Source organism: Thamnophis elegans, chromosome 6 (assembly GCF_009769535.1).
Source record: "Thamnophis elegans isolate rThaEle1 chromosome 6, rThaEle1.pri, whole genome shotgun sequence".
In the NCBI taxonomy this organism is placed as follows: domain Eukaryota; kingdom Metazoa; phylum Chordata; class Lepidosauria; order Squamata; family Colubridae; genus Thamnophis; species Thamnophis elegans.
In genome coordinates this window covers 34,532,636-34,559,089 of record NC_045546.1, presented here as the reverse complement: position 1 = coordinate 34,559,089, position 26,454 = coordinate 34,532,636, and the positions used below count along the sequence as shown (strand labels likewise).

Here is a 26,454-nt window from a genome sequence, read left to right as displayed (position 1 = left end):
CAGATTTATAATTGTAAACACATTTATTCACAGAAGTAGAAAGTACTGACTTAAAGCTTAAACATCAGATAATATGATCAAGAATACTACTTATTTTTAATTAGTATAAAATTCCAGATCTGGATGAATTACATGCAAGATCCCAGAATAGGACAAACCTCCCAGATTTTTTTTGTCCATTTTTATCAGGATTTGAATTTTAAGGCCACATTCATTTTCCAAACCACCTCTTACTGTTTTCATAACACTTTCCCTATCTCAGGGCATATCCTCTTTGGCTAGCTCATTTTCCTAACTGAAGTAGTACATGGTTGGGGAATTTGTACACTAATCACATAATATTCCCTTAGTAATAAATGTTTATTGAAATAAACAACTTCTGGAATGAATTGCTTTTTTTCCATTTGGTTGAACCGCAGTGCATAAAGCTGTTGTGTGAACTCTATATAAGGTGGAAAAAACATGTGCAACCTACCTCTGCAACAAAGCATATATTCAGGAAAATTCATGCACACATAGGACATGTGTCAACTGCCTACAAGAGCCGTGGTGGCACAATGACTAGAATCCAGTAAAGTAAAGGTAAAGGTTCCCCTGGCACATATATGCTAGTCGTTTCCAACTCTAGGGGGCGGTGTTCATCTCCGTTTCAAAGCCAAAAAACCAGCGCTGTCCAAAGACATCTCCGTGGTCATGTGGCCGGCATGACTAAACGCCAAAGGCGCTCAGAATGCTGTTATCTTCCCACCAAAGTGGTCTCCATTTTTCTACTTGCATTTTTTTTACATGCTTTCAAACTGCTAGTTTGGCAGAAGTAGAATACAGTACTGCAGGGCTAATTAATGATCACTCCAGAAGTTTGATTCTGAGTTACTCAGCTTCCATCCTTCCGAGATCAATAAAATGAGGACCTAGATTGTTGGGGGCAATAAGCTGACTTTTTACACCGCTTAGAGAGGGCTGTAAAGCACTGAAGCAGTATATAAGTCTGCCATTGCTATTGGGAACTGGGCACCAAGTGCTCAGAATGCAATCATATAATCACAGGGATCCTATTTGCTATTTATGGCAATATAGAAATTTAAACTACATGGATTAAAATACTTACCTTTGTGTGGTGCCAAATTCTATATGAGGGAGAAAAAAAACTGTATTGTGCAGACATAATTCTCAAAGTTCATACAATCTTCTTTAGATCTATTCACAATTTAAGTGCTGTGGAGTTCAAAAATATCTTGTCTCCAGTGTTATCGGATTACCAGTTCGGTAGACAATATGACACATTATTCTAAATATTGGTTGACAAGCCCATGCACGCACGGGCGGGGGAGTGAGGCAATGTAGGACTTAAAACACATCAAGGTTAGGACTACGAATACCATTTCCTCTAATGACTATATAAGCATTTCCCTACCGCCGTAATAAATGGCTTATTTACTAATGCAAGTCATCTCGACTCCTGCTCCAAAAAAGCCGTTTCAGTCTCTTTTCCGTAAGGGTAATTTCTGGCCCCTTTACAGATGTTCTGCAGAAGTCCCGAAGTCGCCCACCGCTTCACCTTTCCAACTGATTCATGAATCACAGTCAGAGTAGGAGGAGAGCGCAGAGCCGGAAGTCCTTCCTCACGCTCCCATTGGTCCTTCACTTTATCAATCAGGCCCTGGAGGACCAACACACTTGCAATACTGCCCCGCATTTTCTTTTAAGTAGGGAGGACTAAGAAAAGGAGCTTTGTGCCTCTCTTGCCCTTTCCCTTTGCCAAGTCTCGGTTCTTTGTGGTCTGTGAATGTGAGTCCTTTCAGCGCCTCTGTTTCAATTCAGTTCTCCCTCTTCCCCGCCGCGCGCTCGCGTTTGATTGGGCAACATCTGGGAACGGAACCTTAATACCGTTAGAACGGGGTGGGTAGGGAGTGGAGGAGCCGGCGCGAGCCGTTTCCAGCGCGCAGGCGGCGTGCCGGTTTTCTTATCCCAAGATTCCGAACGGCGAGGAACCATCCGAGGCAACTCGTCCGCCGTTTGGATTGCAGCGGGTCTCGCCGCCGCCTGTCCCTGCCTTTCTTTAGCTCCGCCCCCGCAGCCCGCCTCCACACGCCCCTTACCCTCGCGCCGCCGAACCAGGAGCAAGAGCGGGCGAGAACAGCGCTGCCGCTGCTGCTTTTGCTGCCGCCGCCGTCGTCGCAACGGGCCCGCGGTGGCGAAGTAACTACCCATGTTTCCTTCTGGAACCCCAGCAACCGCGACGACTTGGGGGAGAGGCGTCCCATCGCTCTTGGCTCGGCCGGCCTCGCTGCGGAGGCTTAAGGCGTGCCGTGTGGTGCTGCTGGCTGCAAGGGCTGCAACGAGGGACGGAGAGCGCTTACCAAGAAACCGGAACCAGGAAAACTGCTGGGATTTAATAACACGGGCTGCGCTTCGGGCTGTTGTGTGCCCGGAGGGGAGGCAGGGAAAAGAGAAAACAAGAGGTCGCAGTGAGGCGGCAGAAAAGCTCACCAGGCGGCACTTCTTGGGGACACAGTTGCCTAACCTTCGACCTCACCAAAGCTGGCCAGGCAAAGGCAAAGGAGGCTGATGGTTGTTTGAAACTCATCTTGGATACTGTGGATTTAACAAAAAAGCAACTTTACCTTTCCATTCTGGGATTTATTTTCTTTCCTCGGTACTTTTAAAAAACTATAACGGTACCCACAGACAAGTATCGCGTGTAGTTCGCCAACTTGTACGTATTTTTAATGTCTCTGTCCCATATATATGGTGTGTAAGAGAAGAGATGTTATTTTTCCCCCTCTTTCTCTGCTACCAGATGCTGGTTGGGGGAGGGAGGTTGGTAATATGGCTGTTAAAACCTTTGTTACTCGACAGATGTATTTGTCCCTTGTGAACCATATTTGAATTATTTGTGAGAAAGTATGTTTTAACATGGAAAAGTGGGCATAAAAACAGTGGACTGATAACATTTTTAAAGATATAAAAAGAGCTAGAAGGAAAAACAGTTGATCAAATTTATTTCTGGATAAAGATTACCAGGTTTTTCTGCTGCTTCTTCACCATCAAAAGTTAAAACTCCCAGTATAGCTTACGTACATTTTTCCTTACAGTGACTGTGTGAAGTCAGTATTGATATATTTTATGTCTGGGCAAGAGACATCAACAATATCACTGCATTACATCTTTTTTTTCTTTTCTTTTCCAAATTTAAGATCCCAGATGGCCAATTCCCTCAATGGCCGGAACCCAGGTGGCCGAGGAGGAAACCCCCGCAAAGGGCGTATTCTGGGATTCATTGATGCTATTCAGGATGCAGTTGGCCCCCCCAAGCAGGCAGCTGCTGATCGCAGGACTGTGGAAAAAACTTGGAAATTAATGGATAAAGTGGTGAGTCTGTAAATTATATTTGTAACAAAAACATATGTACCCAGAAATTATTGATGGATTAGACAAAACAATGTGTGTTTCAGGTTCATAATAGATATTATATGCTTATTCAGCCTTTAACTATGTTTACTCTCAGTATAAAATTATATTAAATATACTTTAAATATACAGTTCTTCAGTTGTAAGATTGTTAATATGTTTCATTTATACCACTTTGGCTTATGTTGTTGTACTGTTTCCTTGAAAATGAAACCAATTCAGGCAATCAGATTGAGATCTACTCTTACATTAATTGTATGCATGCAATCAAATCTGCTGAAAAAAAAGTAGTTTTATTATTTTGACCAGATGAACAACAGTTTCATTATCCTCAGTTGTAATGTCACAATAAAATTATATTATGTAATCAAATCTTGGAAAATTATTCATCATTGGAGGATAAAGTAATGTACTAAAATATCATCTGTTTTAAACTAGAGTTACTTATTTTGTAGATTATTTAGTAGGAGCATGTATTATGAAATACAGATAGAAGGAAATCAGTATTTTTTCTGAACAAAAATGTATTGTAATGGAGGTAGGATGTTCTTAAAATTATATATGCAGCATTTGTGATAAGCTTAGTATAATGGCCCATTTTCAGTCCTTGCAAATTACATTTTATACATAGATTTGTGTGGGTGATTTCATTGTAGTGTTCATAAAACATCACAATTGTAAGTAGAAAATGCTAAATGCATAGAACTGTAATATTTTTACACGTAGCATATAAAACATTTTAAAGAGGCCACCAGTCTGTCTAATAGTTGTCTAAAAAGTTCATAGATTCTTTATGAGGAATAGACCTGATATAAAACAGTTTAAAGCATTTGCATTGATCATCAAGGCACATAAGTGTCTTACAGGGTTTTATGCATTATATTATTCCCACTACTGTTATATGGCAAGGTAGTTACAATTTTTCCCAGGAATTCTGATGTACTATCAACTTTGGATGCCTCGTGAAAGTTATTTAAAGATAGTGAGCACTACCAAAATTGTGGCAATAACTCAGATTAAAACATATGTCTGTAACAACCTATTTTCTTAGAATCAGTTCAGAATTTAAAATATCCATAGAAATGTATTGTTGACTCAAACCTATGGTAGACTTGTACGTTTTTTATTTAGTTGCTAAGTCATTGTCAGTTCCAAATCTGTGTTTTTAAAATTACACTTTTACGTTTAATTCATATTCGTTTAGTACAATTTTAAAGGAACAAACTTTTATTTAAGGTTAAAAATGTTAAGTGTGAAAACAATTACCTGCTGAAGTTATGGGTTATACTTTTCTTGGCTAAATAAACTTTTGTTGGATTCCAACATTAACCTGGAAGTTGGACATGATGACCTCAGTTACTCTTCCTACTCTGTAATTCTGTGATATGCTATAACGTGAAATGTTGGAAAATTACAGGACATAAGTATGCAATTCTAGTTATATTACATTGAATGTAACAAAATAAGATAACTATACCAGCTCAAAATGTTTTACAGTTTGACTTTACCTATTAAAGCCTGAATCTCTTACATCATTTTCTATTCTGATGTTTTTTACCAGAAATGCCAAAAATTGAATGTGGGTCATTTTACATAACCCTTGACTGCTGATTATAGTTTTACTTCCCAAAGTAAAAATATTATAAAAAGAGTTGACTATGGTTTACTCGGTGATTGATCCAGATTCAATATTGCAATATTACCCTGGGACAAGTTACATTTGCCTTCATTCATGAGACTTGGCTATTCTCTAAATACACAATATAACTCTTAGCTTTTCAGTTTTAGTTTTTATTTAAAACATTTATTCCTTGCCTGTTTACTTGATATTTCAAGACATATTACAATAATTAAATATTACTGCTGCAAAATTTCTTCTAAAGAACTGGTTTAGAAGAGCTTGGTACTATAAATGAACTCAGTATTTTCAAATGGTTGAAGCAGTCATGTCATTTTTTAGGCTCATATGGTTGTCTCATGGGTGCTATATCACTATAGTCACTACATCTATGTGTGAGTGCATGCATATATCTGGAAATAGTTGAGCAGTTCCCAAAACAGCTGCATGAGTCTGGAAAAAGTTTACTCTTAACAGTTGGGACCATATTTTTAAATGGATTTCGGATTTGAAAATAATTTGAATTAACTTTCTTGGTTGTTTTAATTTTGAAAGAAGAGGTAGCCTGAAATCCCAAATTCATAGAATAGTTGGCTATCTTTTTCTGAGCTACAAAAAAACTTCATATGATGTACCTTAACATCAATTCTTGATCTCCTTGCCACATTTTTTCTGCCAAAGTTATCTCAGTTGAGAAGGGTTTTTTTGGGGATGATTTGCACAATGTTATTACATAGTAATATTTAAACTTTTAAAACACAAATCAGCAACAGGAATATTAAAATTTATAATTGATACTATTTTGATGAGTTAGAATGGTATATGGAATCATGGACTTAATCTAAATAACTGTGATGTCAACAAAATTAAGTGGGATTTGTATTCATTTGATGTCCAAAATGTCTTCTTCTCATGGTCCATTTATGTGAGAAAAAACCCAATGTTATTTAGTTTAAAGTTTTAAAAATCCTCGTTTTTATCATTTTTCTGATAAAATGAAAATTAGGTGTTTTGTTTTTACATTTTTCTAAAGTAATGGTCAGTGAAACATGTATTTAATATACCAGTTTTGTTCTTTAAAATTGATATCCTTTGGGATTTTAAAAGAATTTCATGTTATAAATTCATCTTAATTTTCTTCATCCTATGAATTAAACTTATATACATGTAGTTTTTGACTTAACAACAGTTCATTTAGTGACAAGTTACAACAGCATTGAAAAAAGTGACTTGGGACTGTTAATTTTTTTATTTGTCACGAAAGTGACTGAAGGTTCCTAGATTGGGGCTGAAAGGCAGAAGTGGAAGCAATATCCTCCATCCCATATTTGGGTAGACCAGGTTGCCCTGATTAAAAAAACACTTGACTTGGGACTGTTTTTCACAATTACAACTGTTGCAGCATTCCCATTATCAAAATTCAGATGCTTGGCAACTAACTCATATTTATGCAGTGCCCCAGAGTCATGTCATCATCCTTTGCCACCTTCTGACAAGCAAAATCAATGGGGGAAGCCAGATTCATTTAACAACCTTATTGCTAACTTAACTTAAGGGATTCAGTTAAGAAATGTGGCAAGAAAAGTTGTAAAATGAGGCAAAATTCACTTAACAAATGCCTCACTTAGCAACAAAACTTAGGGCTCAATTGTGGTTGTAAGTCGAGGACTACTTGTGCTAATGATAATCTTTATCTAATTTGAGAGAAATTTCCAATGAGATATGCCTTTAGGATTAAACCTCTGCCACATGCAATCTGCTGAGATATTTTGGCACATCTTAAATTTTGTAGCACATGGTTTTAAGTTACTTCTTGGATACCAGTTGATCTGGGATAATAACCAACTAAGATATGTGCTGCTACATAAAATTTGAGAGTACATGAAATTGCTTTGCAGAAATGTGTTGTCCCATTCCCCCCACCCCCCAATACAAAATGGCAGTATATATATTGATTAAGCCTAGGTTTTGAAAATTGTGCATTTAAATTTTAAGTGTTTAATTAAATATAGATCAGATGATCTATATTTAATCAAGCACTTATCATTCTTGGGATCAAGCTTTGAGAAGCTTTTCAATGATATTTTAATATAACTGATACCGAAACTGTATGAAAATACTTAGTTTTCCTGTTTAGATAAATAAACATAGACTGTGTTTCATCATCGTTATAATTTTAAGAGCTTTCATATAATGGGCAAAGTTCTAAAATATGGAAGTTCAGAAACAACTTCCACTCTCCTGTTTGCCCCTTTCTCACTGCAATTCAGTGTGCTCTCCTGAATAACAGATTGTTCTGACATTTGAATTTGTTTCCCAAAATAGTGTTCCTCTCCATCTAATTTATAATATTTATTTCAAACCTATGATAACTTATGTAGCAATCACTCATTCTGATGTATATCATGATTGTCAGAAAAATCTTTTGAAAGCTGAATGCAAGAGAGATGTATTTTTTTGATATAAAACTTCCATATTTGAAGCAATATTTCCATTCATCTTAATATTTTTAAACAGAAACATCTGATATATAAGCATAAGTAAAAGCTTTTAAAATCTCTTCTATAAATAAGCAATGTATAATTTTGTACGCAGTGGAACCTCGGGTCACGAATGCTTCTAACCACGACTAAATTGGATGTCGACCAAAAAATCTGCTAAATGTTTCATTCTGTTTACGAACACATCCTTGGGTGGCTATAAATCACAGCCGCAGCGATGACCCCTTCCACATTTTTGTGTGTGCGCGTATGCACAGTCAGTCTTGCGTCCAGTCACGACCAAATCGGGTGTTGACCGAAGTCCTGGAACAGTTTACGGTTGTGGCCAGAGGTCCCACTGTATTGCTGTTTCTTAATAAATAGCAATTCACAACAAAATGTAGTTATTGTTATCCCGCAATTATTTCTGTGATACCATTCTAGTTTTACATCATTGATATTTCTCTGATTGTCTCCTTTCCAAATTCAAATTAGTAGTTCTGATTTTTCTGATTATTTGTTACATCTTGTGACAGCAAATTCTGTATCTTGACTATGACTGAATTTATATTAATTTATATTAAGAAATAATGTGGGTTGGGAAATGGGGCCTGATATGTACTCGTCTTATTTGACTGACCCAATTTTATTCTGGCCAAATTTTTAGCACCTGAAAGTCATTAACTTTGCACAAGAGGAAGTGGTGTAATGGGTGTGAGGCCATTCTGATTTCCTGTGCTAAGGAAACCTGCTTCATTTACCATGTAAACATATATTTTTATTAGCATCCTTTGGTATTGAATAGAATGATAATAAGAAAAATTCTCAGCTGTGATAAAGTATATGTTTACTGAATTTTAATGTAATATCTTTGCTACTAAGTCTGGCCAATTTGCTTTTTACTTGTACAGCTTCATATAAACATCTAATTTATAGTTTTCATGCTTTAAAAATTGTTTAGAGAGACCCCTTTATTGTCATTGTACAAAATAAATATAACAAAATTGGTTTTAGCCCAATGGTGCAATCCATGACAACATATACAAACAACATAAATAGTATAAAGAATAAAATGCAAGTAATTAGGGGAAAAGAAGAAAAAGGACAACTAGTCATACGTTTCCGTGTGTGCTTTAAAAATTGGTGATTGTGATTGTGTTTAAGAGTCTGACAGCCCAAGGATAGAAACAATTTTTAAACCTATTTGTTCGGCTGGCTATGCTTTGATGTCTTCTGCCCGATGGTAGAAGTGTGAAGAGACCAGGGTGTGAATCATCTCTGAGTATCTTCCTTACTCTGCTAAAGCAGCAAGACCTGGCAATGTCATCCATTGGTGTTAGAGGGCAACCAATGGTTTCTTATAGTGCCTTCCTGTCCCCAGCTGTTAAATCAGATACCATACTATAATGCAGTATGTGAGGACACTTTCTATGGTGGACTGATAGAAAGAGGTCATCAGCTGTTGTTCCACCGATTTTTTCGCAGGACTCTAAGGAAATATCCTTTGATATTCTTATAAAAGTATGCAGGTAATGATTTGATGTGTAGAATTCCTTTTTCTTTTCCTTGAAAAACCTAAAAAAGTTGTCTTTTCATGAATAGAAATCTTGGCCTTTTAAAAATGGAGCAATGATACTTTCTCTGTTTGTTACTAGCTAAATGTGACCTATTGCTTAATTGTATACTGTACTATTGTACGTATACCAAAATAGGTGCTCAGTCTTTAGACTGAAAAGTTCTTGAACAGTTATTGTAACTTCAGAAAATAATCAAGTGCACATATTTTAATAGTGGATTAAAATTCCAATGACAAATTCAATTTGTAAAAAAATGTATGTTATTACATCTTGTTATTACAAAATGAATGTCCTTTCAGGTATCTTCTTCATAAAAACTATAAAATACAAAAATGCAAAGTTCTAATACAACTATATGAAAGTTGAATTAGAAAATCTCAGAAATCCCAAATATGATCCTTGGACTGATTCCTTTCAGCTGAAATATTGTAATAGTTTATTTATTAAAACATTTAAAGAAACAGACAAAATAACTACACCATAGCTGAAATGTAGCCCTAACTGAGAAGGAAACTTGGTACGGATGGTCTTCAACTTATGGCCATAATTGAAACCTGAATTTCTATTACCAAGCAAGGGAGTTATTAAGTGATTTCGTGTCCTTTTATCATGGTTTTTAAGTGAATCACTGCAATTGTTAAGTGAATCACGTGGTTGTTAAACAACTCTAGCTTCCCCCATTGACTTTGCTTGTTGGAAGCTGGCTGAGAAGGTCCCAAATGGTGATTGTATGACCTGGGCATGCTACAACCGTCGTAAGTACATATTATAATACATATATTCCTGCAAGGAATATGAATCCTTCCATTCCCCACTATCCTGTCAGAGCTGAAGAAGCTTCTTGGATGAGAAGCAAAACGGCTTCAAAGAAAAACAAAACAAAGCAAGAAAGTCCAGTTGCCTCCTGAGAAAGCATCTATGGGATAAGTCTCTGTATCTGAACAGTTAAGTTCTAGGTAATGTTATAACTTAGGTGTAAGCTTCTCACCACTGTCTTACTCATCTACAATAAATTTTGAGAGAAGTAAACTTAATTATTAAATTTATGTACATTATTCTTTAATTTTAGGTCAGACTGTGTCAGAATCCCAAACTTCAATTGAAAAACAGTCCACCTTACATACTTGACATTTTACCGGATACGTACCAACACTTGCGACTTATTTTGGGCAAATATGATGAAAACCAGAAACTTGCGCAGCTCAGTGAAAATGAATATTTTAAAATCTATATTGATAGTCTCATGAAAAAGTCAAAACGAGCTATAAGACTTTTTAAGGAGGGAAAAGAAAGAATGTACGAAGAACAGTCACAGGACAGGTAAGAGAATGTACATATCTATCCAAACTGTTTAATTCTTTTAATGTATATTTATATATTTTTCTCTTTTGGAACATTGTGATGGTGAACCTTTTCGGCACCATGTGCCAAAAAGGAGTGTGTGTGTATGCATGCTTCACGTCTGGGCTTGTCGGTGATATTACCCAGAAGAGTGGCCCGGGGACATGCGCACACCGGAAAATGCACTTCTGGTTTCCGGAAGGCTCATGCACACCAGCCAGCTAGACGTCTGGTTACTGGCGTGCATGCGGCGCAATGATCAGCTGCCGGCGTGAATGCTCATTCCAGAAAATGGAAGAAAAGCTCTTCCAATTTCTTGCACTGCTGCATGTACAAAGGATAGCTGATTGCATGTCAGAAACTGGGAAGAGGAATGGGCACTGCCACCCGTGCCAGGCAACATGGCTCTGTGTGCCACTTTGGGCATGCATGCCATAGGTTCGTCATCATGATTCTATATACTTTCTGAACAAAATTCATCAGACTTTTTGTTGCTATTCAGAGTGAAAATACATAACATTTTAATGTATGTGCAAGTTTGTATTGTTCAAATTGATAGCCTTTTTATGTGTTTTCCTAGACAGTCACATTTGAGGTTTGATTTTGAATCCTTAGACTGTTTATAACAAATAAAGATTAATTTGTTGAAAATACCAGTTTGTAATAGAATTAATTTCATTTATTTCTAAAATAGTTTTGCATCTTCTATTAGACTAGTTGCAGTTTAGTTGTATGTTTGGGAAGGCTTCTAAATGTCACTGTTGATGCTTGTTTCCCCCTGAGCTAATAGTGTTAAATGAAGTTTTTGAAGTCTGTTATGGAACTACTTGTATTTCTTCTATATATATGAAATAATAATTATACTCTAAACTTATATACTCTTTAGTTAATATTCCAGGTTTTAATGTTAATCATTAGTGACTAAGAATGCAAGCTATATTTTAATAATGGTAATGTCTTAGTATTTTTAACGGCAATTTTAAATGCCATCTTTTTTTGTCTGCTAGAGATATTTCATAATTTAAAATGAGTACCAAGCATATTTTTTATTTAAAATTAAGCATTTTTGTGATACAAGAACAAAGGTACTCACCTATTTGATATATTAACTTCATTTATAGAAAGCATTTTTTTTCCCATTCTAACATTCTTAACTTAGCTGTTAACTTTTGGATAAAGTTAATAGCTAAGTAGATAATTAGAAGTGTTGATTTGAGAAAGAAATGCTGAAAAATGAGGAAAACCTTCTGACTTTGAGACAGGAAAGTGGGTGGAAAGCATGAAGAAGTGGAAGAACTCAGTGGAAGAACTTAGTACTTCTATCCTGTCATTGCCTGAAAGGTTTTATTGATTTCTGACTTTAAAGTGGCCTAATCATCATTTCATATTTGAAACAGCTTAGATCGTCGCCCCCCCCCCCCAAATACAAGTAGACTAAAAGATCAAATGTATGTACACAGAAACAGTTTTATATTTAAAGTTAAGTCACTTGTTACTAATTGGCTACACTTCAGGTAGCAAGCTAAGTAAATTTAAGTTTTCTGCTTTGCATTTTTAATTGTTTTGCATCATTTATAAAGCTAGTTACATTTTGCCTATGTATAAGTGTTGTGTCATGAGAAATGAAAATGGCCATTCAAAGCACAGGTGAAGATGTATTAATGCCTGAGATGCTACACTGAGCTCCATACATAGCACATGAGTGTTATTGAATAACTAGACAATCTGATTAATTGGGTTATCATTTCAGAGACATTTCCTTACCAGATTCCTCACTGCCTTCAACAATGGCAAAAATTCTAATGTACATGAAAAATTCTTATAAATTCAGGAAGAATCTGCCTTGAAAGTAGCTCATGTTGAACTACACACTCAAAAATCAGGTATTAACCACAGGAGACTTTTTACGACATTTTATATTGTCATAAAATTCTTTATGATAATTTTTGTATCATAAAGTATTTTATAATTGCTAAATTTCAGTTCCATGGAAATCATGTGTCCCAGATTTTGGGGGCACACTGTCAGTCCTTTTGAGGTAACTGATACAGATATAGAAATATGGCATCTGAATACCTTTTCCAGGGCCTTCAAGGCCTACTCTACCAACGGCTAGTTTGTGATATATTTTATGATTGCTTGTTCCTTTATTGTTGATGATAGTTCCTAAAAAATAGAAACCATGAGCCATTTGTATATCTTTATTAGCAATTCTAAATTGGTATAAATTAGTCTGAGATTTAAAATTGCTTTCCAAATCAAATATCTTATGATATATGCTCCTGGGTTCAGAAGTAGTCTGGTGGAGTTACAAGGGCAATGCAAATCAACAGAACAGTATATTGGAGAGAAGTTTAGATTTTCTTTTTTAAAGTACCCAAAGTAAGATCATGTGGGAATATATTAACAGAAACGTGATGATAATATTATTGCCATCAATAGAGGGAAGAATATTTTTGTCTTCTCAAACACGAATAAAGAATTTTCTTTCTTTCAAATATCATTTAAAGGAATTTTATCCCAATAAAACTGATATAGTAATGTTTTAGTAACTTAAATATATTAATTAATTAGGAATCCAACTTATTAACAAAATTGAAAGTCCATAAAATAGATATTTCTGTTTATTTCTCTTTAATATAGAAATATTTATAAAATCAAGAAACCATCTTAGTATAACTTAGTATTGTAATCATCTATGTTAATAGTTTCTGTGAAACTGATGAATATATGGTTTGTTGAAATGGTAATGGAACACTATCATTAGAAACATGAACAAGGAAAAATCTTTGTTAAGATTAAAGCTTTTCTACTTTATATATCAATAAACTGACTGGCTCATTATCACTTAGCTCAGTCTCTGAGCTTCAGACTTCCTTTTCTGTAAGATCATTTTTCTGTTAAGACTAATAGAACTGTAAATATTTTGCAGTAGAACCTATCGTTTGCCAGTAGATATATATACCCAATCATTTAAGACCAAAATAATTGGTGCCTAAGCATTGTCAGATTTTGAGCAAATGAAGCTAACCTCATTGAATAACTTACTAGCAATATGTTGTTAGTTTAGCTTTAATTTTAAATATGAAAGGGTAGCTATTTATGTAAGATGAAAGTAGATGAAATAAACAAATATGTATGGCAATCACTTTGAAGTGGCACATTGTCTAGTTCTGAAAGATTTTATATGGTAGTATGTTTTTTTAATGTCTCTGTATGTGCACAAGAAAATTAATTATAATTGCTTAAGAATCTTTATGTTGATTCTGTCATTAAACATCTTAATTTTCAAGTTTTTCACAATAGGATTTGTGCAGTAATATTTTTACAATTTTTCTTTCATCTGGAAACATATGTTAGTTCAATTATATAACAAAATGGAAAGAATTATATGATCATTCTTTAATTAAAAATCATGAAAACCTTATATAACAAAAGTATATTGGCTGATTATTTCGCTTATACCTGTAGTTAGGATGAAAAATATGGGATGTAATTTTAGAAAAATGTTATACAGCTGTGCCATTAACATTTTACTTTTAACAAATACTTTTAAGTATTTCAACAACAGATATTTGATTTTCATTTTAATAATATTAATATTAATAGATAGGGGATATAATATAATAAATATGTACTTTTACATTGGTATTCTATTGCATAATTTAAATACACATATACACAGATTTTGCATATGGAAAAAGTAAATACACCCTTACATTTATCACTACTCAAAATATATAAAATCAGAATCAGATGCAAAAGATTGGAAACTAATGATAAAACATCGTTAGAGAAGATCTAGAAAGAACCAGTCTTATTTAAACATGAGACGTTTAGTTTGATTTGCACTTTGTTGTTGTGTGTGGTATCACCATTCTTAGATTGAGCCCTTCTGAAGGAAAGTTAAAGATGCCTATGAGCCTCAAAAGGGATTTTAAAAGATTGCTAAACAACTGGGTATCAGTCATTCCACTATCTGAAAGATCAAGTACAAGTGGAAAAGATTTAAAACTAGTTTAGCTTGTCTCAGCAAGTTCACCCTAAAAATAGAATTCTGGATATTGAAAAAAGTATCTAAAAATCCCAGGCTTTTCTTATTTGACATAGAAATAACTGTCATCATTATTAATGTAAAAAAATACATATGAGTCTACTATTGGAAAGAATCCAACAAATTAGATCTAGTCAAATACCACAATACTACCTTCAATATTATTCCAGATAATTACTGGAATACTATTACTACCATAATATTATTCCAAATGCTTCCTTCTGGAATAATGTGCTTTGGTTATACAAGGCAAAATCATATTATTTGGCCAACTTACTAGAAGATATGTTTAATGAAAACCAATTATATCATTTTTCCAGAAGAACCTCTTACCGACTGTGAAGTATGATGGAGGAAATATTATGTTTGAAGCTACTGTATCAGGGCCTGGATGGCACACCATCCTTGAATCCATCATAGAATTCTTCATTGTACTCAAGAGTGATTGCAGATAACATGTTACATCTGTCAAAATCAATCAAAAGCTGAGTCATTCTTGCCATATGACCATATCACTAAACAGTTCAGGAAATGAAGGTTTTTGAAATAGTCAAATTAAAGCCCAGGTTTAAATCAGATTGAGATTCTGTGGGTGTTTTGAAATGGACTGTGCATGTAAGGAATTTATCAAGCATTGCACACCTGGAAAAAAAGATATAGCGAAAAGTTCCTCTCAGTTAATGTCAGAGGCTGGAAAACAGTTATAAGAATACCTATTTGAAGTTTCTGCTAAAGGAAACAGTGCCTGACATTAGAGCAAAAATACTATTTCATACAATACGATTTCATACAAGAGTTTGTATTATTTTAATCATTAATAATCATGCAGAGGTCAAATGAATTGAAAACCATGAACGTAAATCATGCAGGTGAAGTGGGGTGAGAAAAAAGGGTGCAAAATTTCAGAAGGGTGGATAGGCTGAATGGGAAGATGTAATCCATATTGTGATTGGCTGTTATTTGGGATTTAAAAATGTTGATTACCATCTCAAATTTCATTTAATTCTTTTAAAATTGGTACAATGAGCCTAAATTCTTGGACTATTAGTTTACTTTAAGGACAGTCACATGCAAAAACATTGTAACAATTCATAAGAATAACTAATATTTTATCTAGTCTTTTATATTTGCATAATTTCCTTCTCTGCACCAAATTGCTTGTTCAGTATGCATTCTTCCAAGTGATGGATAATGTGTGCTGAACAAAAACCCAAGTGGCTTCTCTAGCACATTTTTCCCCACTAGGTATGTTGTCAAAATAACAGAGAGACAGATAAATTTTAAGAGATGGGATCTTCCTTAAGACTTCATTTCATAGTTTCATCTGAAGGATCCTTATCCTTGGAAGAAGGACATGAAGAAGAAAAGTTTCCTACAAATTTTATTTTTCTTCATATTCATATAAGAACAATATAGAAGTGGTTTGCATTCCCTTGCAAGATGTTTATATGCTTTCCAGCTGTGTCCACAGAACACCAACAGTTTTGTCAGGGAAATGAAGCAAGAATTGTGATCCGTGCTTTGCACACTTGGTGAGTGTGCAATTGAGGTTGTGATACACATACAAAAGGGGAGGAAGGTGTGTTGCATGTTGTAACATTTGTTGCATAATTTACCTCTTATGTGGAAAGTTACAATTCTTTCAAGCACAATACTATAGGTAGTCCTTGAATGATGATCATTTATTCAGCGAAAGTTAGAAATTGAGTTTTGCCCTATATTACAACCTTTCTTGCATCGTTAAAAGAATCACTGCAGTTAAGTTAGTTACATGGTTGTTAAGTGAATCTGGATTCTCCATTGACTTTGCTTGTCAAAGCGTCACAAAAGGGATCACATGATCTGGGACACTGCAACTGTCATAAATATGAGCCATGTGAATTGTGATCACATGGCCATGGGGATCATGCAGTAGTCCTAAATGTGAAAAAAACATGTCATTTTTCAGTGGTGTAACTTCAGACTGTCATTAAGTGAATTGTTATAAGTCAATAACTACCGGTATTTCCTGATTTGGTCAGTCTGTAAATAACAGATTGATTGGGAGGTCTTCGGTTGTAATAATCAGTTTTCTCATAGAAAAATGTGAAATATACATATAATAATAAATATAATATCATGAAAGGAAGATCACTAACATGAAAATTTCTTTTAGATTGTCTGTTAACGTTAGGGTACAGCAAGAACAATTTTATTGGAAAATTAATAAAAAAAATCTTCCTGATAATTAGCAGCTTTTTTACTTTTCATATAATAATCTGCATGGAATTAATTAGCTTCAAAAGTTTAATAGCAGTGAGAAAGAAAGCTGATGCTGAAGGCAATTAGCAGTATGGTTAATCATTGCCAGTTTATAGCCAGATGATATCTAGTAAATATGCAACATTCCTTTATTTCATATGTCTAACAAACCTATTTTTTTTAAAAAAGTTTGTAAGTTCTAATACCATATGATGCATTATCAGATTATGGTTCAGATTCATGCACCCTTTTATAGTAGTAAGATCCATAAAATAGAGCTAATAGTGAATTAAATATATATATCATGCACCTCTATTATTATAATTCTTGTTACAGTTATGAAAAAGAAGGTAATAAGTAGAATATAGATTTTACTGCAGTTTTAAAAATAAAAAATGGATACCACTATAAAAATCATTAGCTGTTGTGAAAAGGAAACATTGGGAATAAGTGTGAGTATTTTCAAACTTAGTCTCGGAAGAGCTGCCTGTAAAGAGCTTTCAAAGAGTGAAGAAAAGAAAAATGAAGGAGACAGTGAGTACACATACAGATACACACACCCTGTTATTGGGTTCTCTTATTGTTATTGGCCTGTAAAACTTCTTCAACCTTTCAAAGAGACTTGGATTTGAAACAGCTTATTTTTCTACCAGCAAATTAGTTGGTCTCTCAAAGAAGGCTACCAGAAAGGAGGTAATTATTGTCAAGAAAAAGGATCTCTAAATTTTGTCAGCTGAGGCTGGTCTTCCAGTCTTGTTTCTTGAGGAGAGGATTGAACGGGTTTGTTGTTGGACACAGAAATAGAAATGTCTGCTTTTTTTGTTTTTCTTTTATTAACTAATGCAAAAAATACAAAAGAAAAATATATTTAAAAATAACTTCATTTTACAACCAAGTTGTCAGTCACAATTGTGGTCACTAAGAACTTATAACATTTAACATGTGCAAACAAACAAAAACTATACACACACACACACACAAACAAATATTTTGAGAAATAAATTAAAAAGCAACTCACCCACCCCCACCAAAAAATAAGCATAAGAATTGCGCTCTGGTAGCATCTCTCCTCCCCCTCTTTCTCCAATTTAAGTGCTATACATTTTTTATATATTTTTTATAGTTTACTTTGGACGTTTTTGTTTGGATCATTTTGAAGCATCTCTAGTTAGGAGTTATATTTGTTAAGACCATAGCTTCAAAAAATACTGTATCTATATACTTCAAAAGCTCTTTTTAAAGCCTTTAACTGGAAGAGATGTTATATAATAAGGGAAAACCTTTTGAACTAAGGAACCTAGAATGGGTCTAAAATCCGGGGCCTCTAAATTCCTGTAGAATTGAAATCTGGAAATTTTTATAAAATATTTTGTGACATCAAAATTATGATAAGGAATTTTAGGACATAATACAAAATACTATAAAGCATTTCCTGCTATCAATTCCTGATATTTGATTGCTACGTAGGTCAGTATGGGCTAAATATCCCTGATTTCTAAAGAAGTTCTCAAGTACTTTAGAAGCCTTCCATTGTTGAATATATTGGAGAATCTGATAAAGAAATATCTCTGAAATGACAAGCCAAGGCATCACAAGTTGTTTAGTTTGTTTTAAAGCTATGTTGCTGAGACCTTGAAGAGACCCTCCCCCAAAGGAAACAAACAAAATGTTAAAAAGTTATGATATATGTAGTTACTTACCAAGGACATCTAAATTATATTAAAGTAACCAAACCATCTTTACAATCCCCAAGGTATGTCACAACGTTTGAGTACCCCTAATGTTTGGAAATTGATTTTTAAAAATTTGACATGTCCTACAAGTCCCCTATGCCTTTCATGTATCGAGTGTTTGCTTCTCTGTTACTCCTGTCCCTATGTGAAGAGGTCACTGCCACATTAGCCATTATAATTCGTATTGCCATTGGTAGAAACGTAAATATTTCAGATTTCTGCAGATAAAAAACTTTATAATTTCAAATGTTAATGCCTTTAATGGTTCAATAAAATGATCATATCTTGCCTTTTGAGTATATGCACATCCCCTTTTCATCAGGGACCAAACCCAGGAAGCTCTCTCTGAAAATCCAGAAAGTTTTCATTTCATTTGAACCAAGCAGAGTGGTTAATAGGTTACTAGAACAAGGCAGCCTAAAAAGAGAGAAATTGAAATTGATTTATTGTCCTAGTTGTTCCAAAACCTTTAATCTTAGTTTAAATGAAACAAGAAATTATATAGGTAATGGAAGATATCGTGCTGTATTATTTCCGATGAAATGAAGGGACTGTTTCAACCAGTCTAGAGAATTATATCACATTGCAATCAAGTTAATTCAAGTTTTAATTTTAACTAAAGCATGGCTATTTAACAGATTCTTACTTATATGTTTAAAGGCTTTTTTATTATATAACACTTTACCTTAATATAAGTTGCCTTGAGACCTTAAAAGCAGACATTAAAACTCAAATATAGATGTATTATTTATAGTTCACCCAGTTTGCATATTTTTAAATAATTTTCTTTCAATAAATCTTATAATTTATGTCTATAAACATTTAAAGTTCAATCTTTCCCTGCTTATTAAGAATTACATTTTTATTATTTTATAGTATTTATGTATAGGATTTTGTGAAAGGAAGTGGCTATGAATTGTCTCAGCAAAGTATTTCTTTTTAATGTCTGGACCTGATGTTTAATTGTGAAAAATGAGATGATAGAGAAGAAACATAATTTTTGGACTTTGATTAAATCTACGACCAGTTTTTGGAGATTTTTATGTTACATGCATTGCAACTTACAAATCTTAAATAATTAAAATTTGTTGCCACTGTGAAAATAGCAAACATATGTATAAAAATGTATATAGTGTAACATACTGAGAACAGATTTCCTGTTTATATATTTTGTGGTTAATTAAAAAGCAGGTAAGAACAGCAGACCCATGTTTCTGTTTCTTTTGCCAAATTAACACTTGAATGTATTAACAGACTAGATAACTAGCAATCCCTAAGTGCTGTTTTTGACATTCCCTTTCCATAAAAACATAATGGTATCAATTGCATTTTAAAGATTTTTAATCTGTAAATCATTATTTGAGGTTCAATAACATTGTTGCTATAAAAGTCTCCCGTTTTCTGAACATGAAAATGTCTGTTTTTAAAAGAATTTTTGGTTAACCTTGCATTTGATTTAGTCCTTCATAAGATAATTAGATTCTTATAAAATGTGGGTTGTTTTGATGGCTAAGAAGCTTTAAGCAACCAAAATGGGATTAAAATATAAAAGGAAGAATTAAAGTTTTTCCTTCCAATTTTATGAAATGGCAACAATCACTCCTGTTTCCATTGCCAGAAATATACTGCTAAGGAACAGTGCAGTCCCCAAGATACTTATGAAGTAAGAACAAATAATTGTAAATTTATGCTTTTGAAGTCCTCAGAATATGTGAAAATGGGAAATAGAGATTAACAATGTTATTTAAAAATTGAGTTTTAATCTTAGGATATAGCTTTATTAGATACATGCATTTTATATTGTAACATTAAAAACTCTCTTAACTTCAGTGTCGATGAAATTTCTAAGAAGTTATGCATAATATATATTTTAATTTGTTTTTATTGCTTATTGATTAATAGCACAGATAATAATGAGGCAGATCTTGCAGAAGGTCAGAAGGGTAGGAGCAATCTCACCTCGGGGTAAGATATTCCAAATGACAGGAGCGGTGCAGAAAAGGCTCTTCTTTCTTCTCGACCCCACCAACCAAAATTTCTTGACTGATGGGATCCGCAATATGCCCCTCTGCCCATGTAGGTGGGGCAGGCCAGTCCCATCATGGTGAGACAGTTCCTCAAGTAATGTGGACCCATGCCATTCAGGACTTTAAAGGCAATAATTAACACCTTGAAGTGCACCCAGAAGCAAATCTGTAATCAGTGCAGTTCACAGAGCATGGTATAACATGGGCCACTCTAGAGGCCCTAAGAACTGCCTATGCTGCTGCACTCTGTACCAGTTGTAGCTTCCAAATGGATAAACTCATGTAGAGTGCATTGCAGTAATCCAAATATGCAATAACTAGGGCTTGAGTGACTGAGTACAGGGACACCTTATCCAGGAAAGGCTGGAACTGGTGCACAAGACAAAGTTGTGCAAAGGCTCTCCTGGCTGCGACTGCCACCTGTTGCAGATTGAACCCCTAAGTTGCAAATTGGTTATGTTTGGAGTTGTGCTATCCCACCCCGAACTAAGGATATTAAAGTCTCAGATCTTAAAGTTCCTTGCACCTGGAACCTCTTGGTCTTGCAGGGTTCAACTGAAGCCTGCAGTCCCCCATCCAGTCCCCCTTGGCGTCTAGGCACTGCAAGAGGGCAGCCACAATGTCACTTGGCTCACCAGAGGTGGAGTTATAAAATTCAGTATCATCATAGTATTGATGATATCTCAATCCATAGTGATGAATGATCTCACCTAATAGAGATGTTAAAAAGGAATAGAGAGAAGACGAAGCTCTGCGACATGCCACAAAGGAGAAGCTGTGGGCTGGACCTCTCACTCCCATTCAACACCAGCCTTAGAGAAAGCAGTCAAACCAGTACAAAAATGCACTATCCAGCCCCAAATCCCTTAGCCAGCCAAAATGATACCATCAAAGATTGTTGAAAGGTCAAGGTGGGCAAAGATGATTGCACTATTCCCATCCCACTTTCACCAGAGATTATCAGCATGTGCGACCAATATTATTTCTGTCCCATAACTAGTCTTGAATCCTGACTGAAAGGGGTCCAGGTAATCTGTTTCATCCAGGACCCTCTGAAGCTACCAAACAACCATTTTATTTCTCTACATTCCCTAAAAAAAGAGGATGGGAAAATTGCCCAAGAGGAGGAATCAAGTAATGTTTTTTTAAGGAGGGGGAGAACTAGGGCTAACTCTAACGCTAACCCTTACAAGGCCTTGGAAGTGGCCTCCCCTGCAGTAAAGAGTTTATCACTACCTATTTTCTGGTCACCATCCTGGAGGCTTTCACCAACTAGACGGGACAAGCAACTAATTGGCAGATGGTTACACTGACAACATTGTAGATCCTATCCACTTTTTCAGGTCCAACAGGATCAAACTGATCTCAGATAACTGCAAGACTTCTCCCCAGGCACCTCACATGATTTACACCATGCATGGGTTCAAACAGAGAATGAATCCGAACAATTTTGTGTGTGAGATGTTGAATTTGTTCTTAAGGCTTGGTCTTGTGCAGCCAGAATTAGCCCCTTAGTCTCTTCAACTTTCCTGCTGTTAGCCCTTACCTGCTTTAATTGCCCTTTTTTAATATACTGGCCATGTATATTTTGCCTTCCCATGTCACTTTTCTGGCTCTTGTAAGCCAGTTTGGTCTCTCCAGTAATCAGTAGCCCTTCCTGGTATACTAGTTTCAGTGGATCTTTACTGTCCTTCAAATTTTCTTCCAATGCCCTTTTTTCTTCTTCAATCATCTTATATGTTTGCAACATTCCACATCCACCTATTTTCCTTGTTAAGTAGAATCTGTCAATATTGCTGCAAGGATGAACGACATTATTCCTTGTCATTTTTCTGGTCTTCCTATTGACGGCTTTAGTTTTGCTTGAGTCCATTCCAGTATTCCAGTTGTGTATCTAATAACTGGAAATGCCTAGTTGTTAATTGCCTGCATGGCATTTTTTCCACTGAGTTTTGACTTTAAGATCTTTTTCAATCTCTTAGTGTATCTACTTCTAACCTTTTTCTTGACTTCAGTGTGCTTGATGTTGTCAGCTTGAATGATGCCCGGGTATTTGTAGTAATCCAGGCTCGATTTTATTTCTCATAGAGCATCTTGATTGCTTCAGTTTTCACTATTTCTTCCCGTTTGATGGTGAGCGTGGCACATTTCTCCAGTCCAAACTTCATTGCAATATCTTGGCTGTATAGATTAACAGTATTGAGCACTGATTCTATTTCAGATGGTATTTTTCCATACATGTTCAGGTAAATAATGTGGAAAAGTCTGGCAGATGTTGTTGATGTTTGAAAGCCATGGTCTATTATTCAGTATTGTTGACAAAGTAATCAGTGCAATGACAGATAGTCCTGGTGAAAGTGAATCTTCTTGAAAGATTCCTTGCTTGAAAATTAACTTCTCCGAATCTATCATCATTGACCAGCAACCACATCTTTCATTGTGCATTGAAATTTGCACAAAACTTCTGATGTTTCTGATGCTGTGACTCCTTTTGTTTCTAGACCCTTGATTATCCAGTCATGTTTTAGAGAGTCAAATGTCTTGTATTTAATCCATGCTACATTCAAGTTGGTCTTCTGTCATCAGGGAAGGACAAGGAAGGCAAGTGACATCACGTGTATTATGTGATTATTGCACAAAATATGTGAAGTATGTAGTTTTTGTACTTAACTATTTAAATATAAATAAGTCTACCTCTGGAAAGAGATGGACCAGGTATAACTGGAATTTGGGCAGGGGACATATAAAACAGGTAAAATTCTATCTATATCTAAGAATTGCTTTCACAATTCCTTGCTCCCACATTTTAAGAGTATTACACATACTCTTAAAGTACTTTGCTCTAACTCGGATAACATGCCATATAAATATGAGGAAGAATCAGTGTGTCTCTAAGATTCTGGAATACAAACTGGGAGAGTCGAGTTCTAATTTTCTCTTAGTTGTGGAAGTTGATTAGGTGACTTTAGACTAGTCATTCTCTCTCAGTCTAAGCAAGCTCACAGGATTGTGGTTGGGAAAACAGGAGCAAGGAACATTATAACAATGCTACATTTTGTACACTACTTATTTAATATTCAGTAGCAAATGATTACTTAAGAATCATGCACATAACTTGCTTGGCAAAATACCTTTCTATATTTAAAATGCTTAAATAAATAAACAAATTAATAGTTCAAATTTGGGCAAATAAATTTTACAATTCGTAAGAGCATAAATAGAAGGTTGCGCCAAGGTTTAGCAGTCTAATCAACATTGAACGTTTTATAATTTTAACTGCATTCTGAATTTTCCACAAATAAAAAAGAATAAAACAGAACACAACACAAAGTGCAAGGATAAATGAAAAGTGCCACATTTCAAATCTTCCAAGTCAACCATCCAAAATAGACAGAATTCAACTTTTGAAAAAGGTAAATAAAGTGAAAGCTAAACCATTATATCAATGGCTTGCTGACTTTAATTAAGCATGTATACTCGATACTTGCTCTTGATTCCTCTTATTGTAAACTTTTAGAGTGCCTTTGAAAGTAAAGACACTGTAGCAAAGATCAGAAAAGATCATTGTCTCCTTCCTTTTTGCATCGCACAGTGTGACAAGCTTTATGCTTGCCCAGAACTCAATAGCTATGGCCACTGTCTAGCTTAATAAATGGGAATGCCAAAACTCAGCTGTCATTAAGACCAAGCTCTCCGGAGTGCATCCAAAGTCTTTTCTCAGAAAAGAATCTTGTCAGGTCTTAACCGCAGGCACAACTGAAAATGCTTAGATAAGCTCATAAGAAAATCCAAGTACAATAATATTTACTGGAGAAAGTTGAAGACACTACCAAAATAATTCTAGCAACTGCAGATAATCATACCTTTCCTTTAAAAACAATATTTTTTTTACGGTATGTTCTTTCTTATTCTGTTCTCTTATTTCAGCAAACTAACTAGTTTCCTTCTGTTTTGTTTTTACAAGGCTTGTTTTTTGCAAAAAAAAAAAAAAAAAAGTTGTTATGAGTCTCCAAAATTAAGAGGAGGATAATTTGGAATTGGTCTTATGGTCTTCATCCATAAAAGCTGTACTATTTGAGAGGATACCAATGCTGATTAATATAATCCTGCACAAACAGACCCAGTCAGTTGACAGTGCTGCTGAATGCCAATAAATAGGCCCAGCAGATTCAGTTATGCAGTTTATGACAATGCTACTATGCATTCATTATTTCAGCTACTATGTGAACTACATTTAGCAACTTGCTATGGAGGAACAGCCATGTCTGCTCAGGTCTAGAGTTATCTGTGACATGGTGGTCCCAGGTCTACAGCACATCCAATATGTGTCCTGGACTTCGATTCAGAAGGAAGCAGCTCCTCTTCCTTCCCTACACCTCCTAGATTGCTAATGGAGGTGAGCATCAATATTTTCCACTTGTCTGAAGCGTGGAGCATCAGAATGGAGAGGAAACAGTACTAAAGTTTCTTCCTCCCTTGGCTAGCAGATCTTGCTCTGATCCTCCTGACTAATCACTTAGGTAAGGTTTGTTCAGTGGGATTTTACAGAGGAGATTTACCCGTAGCTAGAAGCAGTATACATCTGGTTGAAACAGAAAAAAAATGGTTCCTAGTTACATGTGTCCATGCATCTAGCAAACAGCAATGCTATTTGGGTAGGAAGGTTTTTGGAGAGAAGATTATTTTTTTTAGGTCAAAAGGTAGCTATTTTGAAAAGCAAGAGAATGGAAGTGAATAGGATAATTATTCTTTTTTTAAATCTAAGTAAAAACATTGTTCCTTCCACTACATTGAATTGGAACTGAAACTTTAAAAATAAAACAGTATTATGGCCGTGGAGCTTCAGCAAGGTAATCAAATTGTTTACTACTATATACCAGCAGAAAGAACCAGTTTAATACTGAATGCTTGGTACTTCCTTTGTAGCAATGGCCCAGAATTTAAAAGGGAACAAGGTTATACTCTCCCAAATTGTAAGATACGTGACCATACAATCACAAGTTTCAGAGTTATTATTTATAAGATGTATGCTTTCAAACATGAAACCTTCCTGTTTTCCCCTTCCAACCTTGACTTCAAAACAGAAATTTGAAAATTGCCACATGATAAAGATTCTAAAAGATGAACTAATGTACAAGTGAAACATCTTTAAGGGAAACTATTTCATTTTTCCAGTAATTGAGATTTCATAAGCTGCAGAAAGAAATTGAAATGTACCAATAGATAAAAACAGAAAGATCAGGAGAAACAGAATAGGGAATAAATAAATCAGGGATTTATAAATGCTAAATAATACATCACAGTCACAGTTGATGAGTCCATTCTGGAAGGGCTTCTAAATTACTCATTAATGTACTTTCTCAAGAGAGAAAAATCTCATCTGAAGGTTTGCTTCAAATGTAAATATAGATATGATAATTGTATTACATTATTTCTTAAATGTTTGTCTTATTTTTCCACAAACTACAAAATAGTTAAAAGCATTAATGCAAATAATAAAACACAGTAAATAGTTTCACAGTAACAGAAAGCAAATTAAAAACATAAAAATAAAACATAAAACTATCTGTTAAAAGCTATTTATAGCATATTGAAGATACACAACTTTAAAACTGGGTGAATATGTTAATCATATAAGGTGTATTGCTAATTAAAACAGAATAAGTGTGAAATATAGCTGCACTCATTTTTATGTGATATTAATGCCTCCTTTTCTTTAAGGCCTCTTAAAGAAAGCAGAACATATTTGGAGAGTAGGGGAAATAAACAAAATCTATTTCAGCATTATGTATCAATTCACAATGATTAGAGTTTTAAAGCATCACATTTCTAAAACACAATAATATAAATTTGCTCAAGTGATATGAATTGGCTTTTTTTATTGATTTCCTGAAGTGGCAGTATTGGATAGTTTATTTAAACTCCTTTTTTAATATCCTGTCCATCTGCTGCTAAAACACTGTTCCATTTAG

At 34.8% G+C, this 26,454-nt stretch overlaps 1 protein-coding gene across 3 annotated transcripts in view; it reads left to right on the top strand.

The window, feature by feature from the left end:
- Nucleotides 1-2,100: 2,100 nt before the first annotated feature.
- Nucleotides 2,101-26,454, top strand: part of CBLB (Cbl proto-oncogene B) — a 63,985-nt gene continuing 39,631 nt past the window's right edge. Inside the window, exons 1-3 of one of the 3 annotated variants that reach the window (XM_032219590.1) lie at nucleotides 2,101-2,716; nucleotides 3,198-3,372; nucleotides 10,156-10,406. In XM_032219590.1, the coding sequence (XP_032075481.1) occupies nucleotides 3,205-3,372; nucleotides 10,156-10,406 (419 nt within the window). In that variant the 5' untranslated portion in view covers nucleotides 2,101-2,716; nucleotides 3,198-3,204. Of the gene's footprint in view, nucleotides 2,717-3,197; nucleotides 3,373-10,155; nucleotides 10,407-22,983; nucleotides 23,084-26,454 lie in introns of those variants that run through there. The other 2 variants (XM_032219589.1, XM_032219591.1) reach the window with 2 other exon arrangements.